A 13,369-nucleotide genomic window follows, 5' to 3' on the forward strand; every position below is an offset into this window, starting at 1 on the left:
AGTCACTCGCTTCCACTATAGATGCAAATCAAGCCCCCAAAACAGGATCTCTATCTGGGACTTCAGACGCTACAGAGCTCCTTTTGTCCCGCTTGGTCTTACATGGCTGGTGTTTCCACACTGAAGAGGTTCATAATGGCAGCAAATCTGCTCGTGTCCACCAAGAGCTCTGCAGCACAGTCATCAGGTTTTGGCGGATGTGTCCTACCTGGTGTGCCACCTTCAGAGGTGTTCTCAAAGATACATGAGATCAAAGCTCTGCTTTTGGTCCCACTGTAATTTGTTTATTGTAGAACAACCAGAGGATTTTAGATTCTAAGCGGCAGTTTGTCTGCTGCTGCGAGTTTACATTTACATTACATTTACAGCATTTAGCAGACGCTCTTATCCACAGCGACTTACAAAAGTGCTTTGTCGTTTACTCATAGAATATATCCTAGTACAGTAGGTTAAAATCAAACATACCAATGCACTAGAATACTAGTTACCCTGCAAATCATGAAATATTTATTCAAAATTCAGAGCTGTTGGGTTGGATTTGGTGGGAGTTTTTGGGCCATGTCACATGTCTATGTAGGGAGATAGACAGAGCTGGAGCCAAGAGTAAAATAAACGGCAGTTTGGTTTTCCAGAGGTGGTGACAGCTCCATCACCTGAGGTGATTCAGGAGTGACACTGAGTTATCTTATTGCTGAACAGTAATGTTGGTGGTTTACTAGCTAGCTATTGAAAATAGCCAGCCAGATTATTATTGATGTTTTGGAATTTGTAATGTATGCAATGAGTATTCAGTCAACAAGGGAAGTTTCAAAGCACAGCAAACACACTCTCGTTTGGCACAGCTTTCTACAGAACCTTCTCCAGCTAAACATCTTATGACACTTGGATAAACCTGGATAAATAGATACACAGATTAACCAGCCGGTCTTAATCTTGTACTCTGTGAAGATGACAGTTTTTCTTCTCATACATATATGCATTCATAAATAATGTTATGAAAATGATGTTATGAATGTATTTTGTTTACATGGAGTGCATCATTAAGAGTTCTCTTTTGAGGAGTAGACAGTTTCATAATGATCAGAAAAGTGATAAGCAAATTACTTTTACTTAATACACTCACACATACACCCACACCTATAAACTGAGCATAGTAACAGTAATTCCCATATAATGGGTATATATTTTATGATCCACATCACTTTTGGAGTGGACCCCAATGAGAGAGTCTAAATGACTAGTGTCTGTAGACAGTCTTCATCCTGAACTGAGCGCACATGTAAGTCCACCAGTGTTGCCACAAGCTGAGATTACCTCAGTTAATGTATACTGAACACTATATTGAACTGAATAGTGACAACAAAATTCAAACGTGTATGTTGTCAATAGCATTGTGGATATTGTGGTCAGTCACCTTTGCTGAAATGAAGTAAAAAGCAATGACAAATTGCTATTTTTTAATTAATTTTTAAAATGTGCTTAGAACTGATTGAAATTCCACATTCTCCACGAGTCTCAGATTCAGACAGAATCATTATGGAGTGAAACCACTTTTTCCTGATACGGCCATGTGCAAAGCAATTAAAAGTGCGTGATCATCCCTTTCCCATCAGCCCCTGTACACGGATGAAAGAATTGTGCAGTCATGATGGCCCATTCCCTCCACATGCTGCATGCAGCATCAAAGCAAAGCGATGCTCAGGGAGGAAGATTATTTATAGTGTCTTCCGTGTGGTTCAATGACTTGCTATATTATTTATATCATTGGGGTTTTTTTTTGTTGTTGTTTTTTTTTGTTTTTTTTAGAAAATAAGATCAATTTCAGCAAATATAATGTGGTACTACTGTGTTGTGGTGTGTCCAAGGTCATGAATGCACATTGCACCGGAAAGGGTGCAAATGGCTTTGTATAGTTTCTATCCAGAGTAACGACTGTCAGGCAAGTCAAATACAGAGTGTGAGCATGTGAGAGAGAGAGAGAGAAAGAGAGAGTGTGTGTATATATGTGTGTCTGTGTGTGTGTGTGTGTGTGTGTGTGTGTAAAAAAAATGCCCTCAATTTAGTAGGGAGAAAATACACACAAAAAAAATGGTTTTCAGGGAGAAGCATGGACAGTCCGTGAAAAAGAGAAACACAAAATGTCACATACCTGACAATCCTCGAGCCGTCATAATCGGATCTAAAACACACAAAGCAAAAAGCAAATCAGAACATGTAAATGAGTGAACTGAGATAGTAGTGCAAACATGCAGCATTTGGTCCTGTAGCTGAGACTCTTGGGAGTTTTGGATCGCAGCCGTGTTAAGGCAGGGTCCTGAGGACGTCTAACGGACGCCTAGCAGTGAGTGCCAACTTCCAGCTTCTTCATTTGTGAAGTTGCAGCTGTAGCTTTTACAGCACATTCCAGCTTTGATGGCAAAGGCAGGGAAAATAGATCTATATGTATTGTGGATATGAACATGGAATTCATTTCCACAGTTCAATCAGTGTACCAAATGCACAAATAATTGCACAAAATTAATTCATTAATCACTGGCATTGCACCTACATTACTGACAGCTTTTAAGTACCCACATCTTATAAGAGCATTTCAAATGTGCACAATTACAGGTCTGTCACCTGTTTGTCAGTCAACGTCTACCACTCTCATTCCTGAGCAGATTTGGGCGAATGACCTCTGATCCTAACGCTCCAAATCCCTGTTCTGCAGTATTAGAACACACATTCACCAAACTCACATAAACCTGCTTCAGCTCCCTTGTTCTATCACACACACTCGCATAAATCTCCCAGTTTCCTCCTTCCATTAATGTCGGCTTCGTAAGTGGACTCCGAGTGGCTGAAGAGCACAGTGGAGCACATACAATGGCTGGACTGATTTTCACCTCATCACCGCCTCACAGAGTCTGAGAGCCTGTAGAGTTCACCACCTCCCTTCTGCACACCAGTGCTCCCAACCTCGCCATGTTGAACACTACGGCTAACACACACCAGTCCAGTCCTGAGTGAGTCAGTCATGTGTCCACCACAGTGTGGCACAAGAAGGCAAAACAGTTTATTATAATGGCTTACTACAAAGCGGTCGGAATAGTTTACTCTAGTTGAACATGAATGTGCTCTGGATAACTATGCAAGGTCATCGATGGGACTGCAAATGTAGTAGATGATGGCAATTCCAAACAAAATATTTGCTGTGCGTTTTAGAAAGACTGATTAATATGAACATTTATTCTACATTAAGAACATTACTTCTATAGTATGAACATGAGTCTAGGAATGAACTCTGTAAATTTGACATCTGAAAAGGAACATGGCAAATTTTGGCCTTAGACTCAAATGCATCAGGCTGACACGTTCAGATGGACCTGTAAAGTGAGATGGTTCACGCTGAATGAGAGCTGCATAAAAAGAAGCACCATCAGCACTTCTTGAAGAGGAAGATCGATAGGGTTGAGTCCAGAGGTCAGCAAGGATGCGTGTGTGTATGTGTGTGTTTGAGAGGGAGAGAGACATTGTGTCTGTATGAAGCATTTGTTGTTTCTTTGGAAAACAAACAGCTCAAGCTTACCCCGTGTGGGAAAAGGCACGCCATGATCACACACAGTGATTACACAAGTCTGATTTTACACACTCAACTAATACCTTGCATTTTAAACTGAGATTAAAGCAGTCATCCCTGCTATGAAAGTAAATAAAAAGGCATCCTTGCTTAAAACAGGGATGGGGGTTCACCCTGCCAAACTGCATGGACATATGAGCTGATCATCTCAACAATGTAATAGTATCTCTCCTTCAGACAGGGAACTCCAGTGCTAGAGGGCCAGCACTATCTGCATGCTTCACATATACCAGCTAATCAGTAAGTCACAGATCAGGTCATTTTAGATCAGGTCAAGAATCACATTTAGATCAGGTCAAGAATTACATTTAGATCAGGTCAAACATTAGCCTGCTCTGGCACTCCTCAAGCAGCTGTTGCATCCTGTTTAAAAGGATTTATGAGGCCATTTTTCTTTATCTTCTTATATATTTTTTAATAAATATTTACTTTAAACACTTATATATTTAATTACATCGGCATGGTAAATTGCAATACAAACAACAATGCCTACAAAGGTTTCCCAAAAGCAACTAAGTAAGCCATGTGAGTGCTTGAGAGGTGAAAGGATTGAGACCATGCCAGAGAGACCTCAGCTTGATGTCAGTTTGTCTGTGTCACAGCACTGAGGTGACAGCACTGAACTGGCCAGATGCCCTTCGGTTTGGCCTGCTTGCCCATGCAGTTCTGCATAGTTCAGCAGTTCTGTCTCCTGCCCCAAGAAATTTGCACAATTCATCCTTCCCAATGAGCTGATCTATGATGAGCAGATAAATAGAACCATGTCATTGCAGTCATCCTCTAGTTGAAAGATCCAGCCTCACCATGATCCTCAGATCTCTTGTTCAATAAAAGAAATAAAAATAAAAGAGGCATTACAGTCCAAAATGCAATTCAAGCCTGCCTGTTCATGACCCAAGCACATGCAGATCTCATTTTCCTCAGGCCACTACACTGTTCCAACCTACAGACACTTTCAGAACCATGGACAGCACCTGTTTGTTCATGCATATCTCAAGCGCTGTATACAAGAACTATAACCGATGGCATATCCTTGCAGAGTGGAATGTACTCTTAAAAAATATTCACTCTTTTCAAAAAGACTTGATTTTCTCAATAAGCTTCTAATGCACAGCTGATAAACACACGTACTGGTTTTGCTAATGAGACATGAGTCCCCCAACAGCCAGAAATGCTGAGCAGTTAAAGGAGTGGAATAAAAACATACAGCACCTCTGGACCAAAGACTCCATATGAACATCACTTCTGCAGCATAAAGGCTTTTAATATCAACAATCATTGGCTGTAGTGTATTTAAATAAATCCAACAAAGCCAGGTGTCATTTATTCTTGGCAGAAAAAGGGTTTCCATGTCATCCTCGGAATGATTTCCCTTAATAGCTGTGCCAGAGCATGTGCCCACGAAGCTGAAAACTGCCGTCGGCTTGTTACCATGCAAGTAAGTGTACGGAACCAAGCTCAGACCACAGGAGTCCTTACCACTGTGTGTGTGTGTGTGTGTGTGTGTGTGTGTGTGTTTAAGCACATATTTATAAAGAAGACACACTGGAGAAATCGGTACCGTATACACAGCTCCCCAAGCACAACTAATGAAATAAATTTATCTTGTAGTGCTTTACATTTAAAAGGAGTCTGCTTAGCATGCAGCTGCTTCCACGGCAGCAGGAAGAGGCATCATGTCAATGGCTTTCTGGTGCAAGGAAGCTCATCTTTAACTTCTCCAACCGGCATTTAGCCATGTTCCAGTGCAGCTGGGAATACTTCATGGACGAGCCTTTATCATGTGCCATGGTTATGTCAGTACCCCTCAGAAAGATCTTTCCACATTGCTACTGGAGGGTTGCGCTGTAATTCACAGAACTGAAAATGCCTCTGGTTAGGCACACGCACACGCACACGCACACACACACACACACACACACACTCGATTTCAAACCTCTTCCTGAAATCTAATCTGAGCCTGCTGTTTTAACAGTGCCTCGCTGTGAATGGACAGCGGAAGGCAGTGAGGTTGGATTGCTCCTCTCTGTCCTCTACCGGCTCCTATTAGACCCCTTCATGGTCAGCATGGTGTGAAACTGCACTCAGCTCACTATACATCTCTTATGAGGTTTCTCTGCAGAGGGACTGTTGCTGACTCAGTGCAAACAAGCACATTTGTCTACATTGGAGAGTACAAAGACATGGAAGCTATGGCTTATGGTTTTACAACTGAGGATTTTAATAGTATTTATGTCTTCCATGTCATTATTTATATATTCTACCTTCTACCTCAAATAAAAATGCTCTTATAGCCAATAGTGAAAGCTAAGTGAACAGTTAGCATGAGCTTAGCTGCTCAGTGACAACCCCTGCATGCTTTCAATGATATCACCACTAATTGTTTGGCTACAAGTAGTTTTATTCCTCTGAGGAGCTACAGGCTGCCAATATGAAGGAACTGAATGAAGGATTCACCACAGCATGCTTTCTAGGGTGCACAGATAAAAGAGAAAAAAAGGAATTAAGCAAGACCCGGGTCTAAACACCAGCAGAAAGGTTAAGACAGGAGCATCACATGGGGTCAATACTGCAGAAAAATAACATCTTCCTTTTCCTTCTTAGGTAATAAGTTTATAATAATTAATAATGACAGGTATTCTTGACTCCTTAATGTAAAAATGCATATTTTATCCATTATAGAAGTGGAGAGAACCAGTTCCTAGGAGCTTCTATTTATTCTAAATATATATATATATATATATATATATATATATATATATATATATATATATATATATATATATATATATATGGTTAGTAGTTGTGCTATCTCTTAGGCAAAGATGCTGAAAAGAGTAGGAAACCATTGCTTATTTTGGTTCTTTCTGTAATGGACACAACAAAAGACTGCTTTGAAAAGCCCTGCATCATAGTCTCAGCCTGAACATTGAGTACCTCACAGTAATGGAGAGAACCTTCTGGAAATCTCTCAGATATACCGCAGGATGCTTTATTACGTTAAGAGCCAGTGACGAAGTCTGAAGTTATATACTGAATGCTTATCCAGGTGGGTATTTTTAAAACTGGTGATATTTATGAAATTAAAAGTAAATTTTGTTAAATGCAACATTGCGTTTGTTCATATGTATTTAATCTTACTTTCACTGCAAAGTAAGAGCAATCTCCAAATGAGCTGGCAAATCCAGACGTAATGCACATGAACAATCTTGCACTGACCTTAGCATCAGTTAGCATCAGACTTTTCATTACATCCAGAATGACTGGACAAGGTGCATATGGATCTTTGATTTGGCATAAAGCACAACCATTTAACACCATTATTGCGATAGAGCTGACTGAAGTTTAAACCTTAGATTCTTAATTTAACTGCACATTTCATGTGTTAAAACTACATGAAATGTACTGTTTTAGAAATCAAGACAATTTGTTATTGGTTAAGGATCCTAGTCATCACCTGAAACAATAATACAGCACGATAAACTACAAATTCTTTCTTTACTGTGAGAAATGCATATTTTAAAACAGAATTTCTAGTCCTTGAAGATATACAATAACGCTATCCAAAAGCATGGGGTCTCCAAGTTTAAATCAGACAGACTCAGTGATGCTTGACCATTTTCCATTTTGCCAGAATCATTACACAATGTAAAAAGCCACTTCTCCTTGAGCAGACTGTGTGCACGAGTGCTAAGTAATGGTTAATCTACAAGAAGCTGTGAATTGTACATCTGCATGGCTGCAGATACTCAGAACCTCCCGATGCAAAGCAGAGGCTCTGAGTCATGGCACCACCTGGTCACACAGAGCCTAGGTTTCACTACATTACTGTGTAGCCAGTGTGTGGATACGTCCATACACTGCCATCAACAGTTTATCAAACCTTCTCTTGGCCAGAGTATGGATATAGAATTTAGAACAGCGATCAAGCTTGACTGCAAGCAGCCAATCAGGATGGAGTATTCACCTATACCATGATCCAACAGTCCCACCTTATGCCTAGATTACAGGCTGTATGTAAATCTGCTGTTGCCAGTATTGTTTTTCTTTTGCCACGGTAACAGAACTGAGCCTTTTCTAGTACCTGCTGAATGAGGTGAGAACATGTACAGAGGGATGAGAGACCATTCCTGCATTCAAATCTTTCCTTCAGAATCCTTGGTCCTGACTGGGCCTTTTCCTAATCCACTCAGCCCACTAGCTTTCACCTGTGTTAATGTCAATGGACTAGCATGGTCACTACAAAAGCTTGATTCTGTGGTCAGTTAACTGTTTCTGTGTGGATTTGTGTCAGATCTGGGTCATATCAGAGGATCCAAGCTTGATCCATTCTTAAATCACCTGGCAGAGGCAAGCAGATTTGGATTTTAAAATCCAATCTTGTGTGTTTGATGGCATCTATGATGATGCCTAAATTTCCTGACCTTTGACCTAATCATGGGGATTCTAGGTAGCATGTAATTTTTATAGCCATTGCCTGATTTATGAAGTTCAACAAAACATTTACCTAACTTCCATGTATTTTCTGGTCTTTATCATATTGATGATGGAACTCTAGAAAAACTAAACACCACACAAAATTGCCATTTTTGAAGACCCCACCATTATTTACCACACAACAGTAAGAACACAGGAAGTTGTGGTCAGGTGGTGTGAGCAGGTTATTTTTTTTTTGGCCCAAATAGCCATCGGATTTCAACCTGAGAAACTGCATTTGACGACATAGTGTAAATGTACATGGTTCAAATGCTAACATGACAGAATCTAGACGCAAAACGCCTGACAGCGTAAGCAGGGTCTTGCATGGCCGCAGAGCAACTTCACCTCATCAAAGGTTCAGTGTTTAGGGTAGAATGAAGTCCACAAACCAAACCAAAGATGTTTTTTCAGAGCCATTTTTGCTCATCTTCGATATGGGCATTTCCTCCTACTTACACTCCCCTAAAGTACCTTTAGAAGAGCTGCAGCCTTATGGATTTACGTGCCCCTCTAACAACTCATCAGCTCCTGGGTTTGGGGTTTTGCCAGCACAGCCAAAATATACTCACAAACCATAGTCTGTATTTCAGTAATAACCTAGAAGGAAAAATTAGGAATCAACAACAATCAACATCATGTAGACAGTAGAATTTCAGTGACAGGAAGTGAAAACATCATAACACTATTTTATTTTTTCCAATTTTTGGTGTGAAGGTTAGTCACAAAGAAAGTATCAAATTAGGAAGAAATAATAATAATTTATTATTATTATTATTATTATAGAAATTAGGAAGGTCTCAAAAGGTACCTTACATCCCAGAGAAAATGGAGAAAATTCAGTCAGAGTATCATCAAAGGAAGGATATGGAAGCATGACACAGATCCTTGAAGCAGATGTGGGCAACAATGTTTTCTCTCTTCACCAGGGAACCCAAAACACATTCCTATGTAATGACTGAACTATTTTTGACATTATATCCCCATGAATTCCAAGACAGAATATGTTTGGTTGCTAAATAAGTACAGTACCCTGCCAGTTATTGGAACTAAAGAAAGAAACCGGATATGTGAAAGCAGTAACTGTGCAAACTACATCAGGCATTCTCAGTATCTTAGTCTCTAAATGAAGGAGCCTTACATATGAAATAGTGTTACACTTCATATTGTCAAATGTATAAGCTAAAAGAAACTAAAGGATGATGTGTTCCACTACTTCAGTAGAAGGAGTAATGAAAATCTGCATTTGTTCCACTACGTCTCAGGACTTTATTCAAGAGAACCTCCCATCCAGGTACTGACATCAACCAATTTCACAACCTGGCTGTGTGTCTTAAGACTCCAAATGTGTCGTCATTTACAGCACTAGAGGAAGAAAAAAAAAGAGATCATACTGATATTTCACCTCTACAACAAATCTGTTCCAGTGTGTGTTAAACTTCAGCACAGGGACACCTCATTCTACTTAAGGTGGTACTGATTAGATGACCAACTGAAGTAAATCTTATTTAAGGAGCAGTGTGAAAAACTCATGGAGAGCATGAATGTTGGGATTGAAACTAGGGTTATTCAACCAAATCTTGATTTCTGAACTCTTCCTATGATAAAACATAAGTATTGTTTTGTTTGAAAATACAAATATATAGTAAATCCAGAGAAACAGATCATTTCTGCAGTGGTTAAAATTTTACCTGGTTATATATTTCAAACATCAGGGGCAGTCAATACGTTTTGGTGGAGTGAGTGAATGATATTTGCCAGGGAGATTTTACCTCTGCATATTTCTGAGCACAAGAGTGTTTTCATGCCTGTTCACCAGAACCTGGAGCCTAAATCTTGTAAAAATGAGACCAGTGCAATGTGCAGCTCAGGGCAGGTCTACTGGCAAAGCACCCCCTCCAGTATCTGTCCAATGGGCAGTTAGGGGCAGGTCTACTGGCAAAGCACCCCCTCCAGTATCTGTCCAATGGGCAGTTAGGGGCTGGTCTACTGGCCAAGCCCCCCTCCAGTATCTGTCCAATGGGCAATTAGGGGCTGGTCTACTGGCCAAGCCCCCCTCCAGTATCTGAAAACAGGTGAAATGAGGGAGCACCACCATGAAAGGGGTGAGGGAGCATCAAAAATAAATTAAAACTACATACTCTGATAAAGATGAAGAAACACAAATGTATCGAAACATCCATAACAAAATCTGAGAAGAAGAAGAAAAAACAAAACAAAAAACAAAAAACAAACAACGCACACTTGGTGACCATGCATGTCAACACTGCTGCTGAATGAATGAAACTCAATAATTCTAGCAAAAACAACAATTCATAAATATCATGACTAAACTTGCTAGGAACGTTCAAAACCTGCATTGCATCAGTCATTCCTGCCCCTACTCCAAAGCCTGGGAGAGGCGGTGCAGAAATGGAAGAGGTAAGCTGTCAGCTTGCAGGCTTGTGCCAGTCTGCGGGTCAGAGATTTAAGATAGTGTTTACAGCTATTTGTCTACATACTGAATACTAATTGAGCCTGTGCAGATTCAGCTGCGCTCTGTCCCGAAGGGTACGGCAGCAGAAAAAGCTTTAAATCAGACATCTTATAATTTCGAGACACACACTTCCACAATGTATAAAGGTCTCCCCCGCTATGCAGGTTATGATTCCATACTCTGCTAAGGGAACTTTTCCCCTTGTAATAAATAATGTAAAACTCCTAAGAGATTCACTTATATAGAATGCAATCCAAAATATGCATGTTTCATTATTTCAACTTTTTTTTTTTTAATTGTTATGCTAACCTAGTGTTTTCTTCTGATTCCGATTCACTGTGAAAAGGACAAAGAAAGGCAAAATCATGGCACTTAATAACCAGACAACTCCTTTTAACCAATTTTCTAACTATGTAAGAGAAAGCTACTGTCAACAAGAAACTTTACTTGTTTTAGAAAGTAAAGTGGGGTTAGTACAGAGTTGTGTGTATTTGTGTTTGTCCACAGTTGAACCAACTTCCTTTGGCCTAGATGTCACTCCACAATTGTGCAAAGTCTGACTTTTGCAATTTCTTGTCACCCTACAAGTTACCCACAAATGCAATCTAAAATGACTCACCCCACTTAACCTATGCCATTCAACAGGTTGAAAAATGTTTCCCTCTAAATAAAAATGACAAAAGGCTTACTATTTTTTCCATCATTCATAATTTCATGGCTATTTATGAAAACCTTTTTTACCTTGACCTTCTCCGTCACCAATCAGGATCAATTCTGAATGGTGGAAGCAGTGTGGAATAACTATATAGTACAAAATAGCCATGTCCTCTCAGTGGACACTGAAGGCTGAAACCACCAGTATTACTAATTTCATTATGTTATGGCAGAATATAAAATAAAATGCAAACGGTTCGTGTTTTGGTACTTAAAGAACGGCTGGCTGGTCCTTCTGGTGTCAGAACCAATATGTTCTTGCTTAGTTATTCCCCAAACATTCATCTGCTGGATCTAGAATGAGTTCTAGCCTGTCCTCCCCTGCTTCAGACAAATATGCAGGAATTATCCCCCTTTCAGTAGTCAGCAACTCTGAAACGTAAGGGCTAAAAATAAACACCATAAGAATATATTGTGTGATTAATTTAATAAGAAGCGACTAAAATATCAGTCCCATTCATTTATATTTTATGTGTAGTATGTAGTGGGATGACTTGGGACCAAACTGAAGAGGCTCTACACAAATCAACAGCAAACGCGTCTGTCATTTACGATCTAAATATTGAATAAATGTTTATTCATGTAATGAAAATTTTACATAAATTCAGGTTCATCGTAAAATCTCTACGGAAGTACACTAGTTCGAAATACCGTATGCAGAAGCTAGTTATCTTAAAATGCTGCTGCACAACGTGGAACAATTTGTAGCAGAAGCCAAACTTAGTCTAGGAAAAATCTCCATGTTACAGTGCTAGATCATCCTTTACGACGCCCCTCACTAGCGGGTTGCTGTCAAGAATGTATTAATATATTACCAACTGCATCTAGACTGTAATTAAACTACTTGACGATCCTCCTTCTCCGGTGGTATTGATTATTTACCTGCATAGTCACGCACAGTTTGTCATTCAGAGCCCTACAATATAAAATAGGTGTGGCTGAATTCAGCTAAAATCTAGTTCTTTTTCCACGCTGCTCTAGTGACAGGTGCAAACATTCTTACTTTGAGTGAAAGATGTTTTCTTGAATGGATCCTAAAGCGGCGAGGCTGTTATTCTGCTGGAGGCTGCAGGTGAGCATGTGGCGCCGATATTCGTCTCTAAGGAAGGCGTTTTCGCTGTACAGATCTGCAACTTGCTGCTCAAGCTCTTCAATACGAATCTTTTGCTTTTCCATCAACACTTGCTGCGTCTCTATTATTCTGTTGAGCTCATTCAAATACTCCGCAGCCTTGGTTGGGTTTTCGCTCAGACTCTCCATTGCGTTTTTGGTTCAAGCGTGGCGTGTCCCAAAATTTCCTCTTATTTTTGAAACTAAATTCATCTCCGTCAAATTCGACCGCGACGCACTCCTCCAAGAAAAAGGCATCGTTACCATTCGAGCTGGAGCGGAGTGAGACTGAAGTTCGCTGGCTCCAGGCGCCTTCCTCCACACTGCACCACAATAACTAACCTTCACTTCCAGAAGTGTGACAGGAAGGCCGTTTAACCCTTCACAGGGGTATACGGCGCCGCTCCTCCGGGGCACATCGCAGCACTGTTTGTCACAGACAACTAAAAGCGTGTACTAAAACACACGAGCACGCGCACAAACACGCCAAAAGAATGAGATGAATGAACCGGTGCTGGTGAAGGGCGCTTCGTGTCTCCGTGGAAAACAATGGCATTTTAACTCTTGTTCTGTAGTTCATTACGCAGTTTAATGTCAATTTCTGACTGAATTACTATACAATAAATCGTAAGTAAACAAGTGATTGAACGACGATGAAAAACTGTATGAAACGATTGCTGCCTTTTCCTCTCCAAGATCATAACGCATGAATCGATGACCCCCCCATGAGTGTATGCAGCACTGGTCCCGAGACTGACTGTAGCTTCGCAGTGCGCCTTCGGAGCGTCAGTCTACAATCCACCGATAGGAATATGACATTTTAGTCGCCGACAGTCAAAAACAAGAAATTCAAGTCGTTCGGCATTCATTTTCATTTTCTTCCTAAAAATATATTTGCCTTCAACTATCTGGCTCTAAACAACATATTGCCCTCTGCTGGTGATTTATGAGTATTCACCATAGCGACTTATTCT

The 13,369-nt window shown here is 40.2% G+C and overlaps 1 protein-coding gene across 8 annotated transcripts in view; it reads right to left on the reverse strand.

The window, feature by feature from the left end:
• Positions 1-12,745, reverse strand: part of iqsec1a (IQ motif and Sec7 domain ArfGEF 1a) — a 77,220-nt gene extending 64,475 nt beyond the window's left edge. For 5 of the 8 annotated variants that reach the window (XM_027001712.3, XM_027001710.3, XM_027001709.3 and 2 more), the window contains exons 1-2: positions 12,289-12,740; positions 2,150-2,179 (exon numbers count right to left, since the gene is read on the reverse strand). In XM_027001712.3, the coding sequence (XP_026857513.2) occupies positions 2,150-2,179; positions 12,289-12,545 (287 nt within the window). In that variant the 5' untranslated portion in view covers positions 12,546-12,740. Of the gene's footprint in view, positions 1-2,149; positions 2,180-12,288 lie in introns of all 8 variants that reach the window. The other 3 variants (XR_014119659.1, XM_081706609.1, XM_027001705.3) reach the window with 2 other exon arrangements.
• Positions 12,746-13,369: the final 624 nt, after the last annotated feature.

The sequence above is a fragment of the Electrophorus electricus genome, chromosome 24, assembly GCF_041902795.1.
Source record: "Electrophorus electricus isolate QZ-2024a chromosome 24, ASM4190279v1, whole genome shotgun sequence".
NCBI classification, from domain to species: Eukaryota; Metazoa; Chordata; class Actinopteri; order Gymnotiformes; family Gymnotidae; genus Electrophorus; species Electrophorus electricus.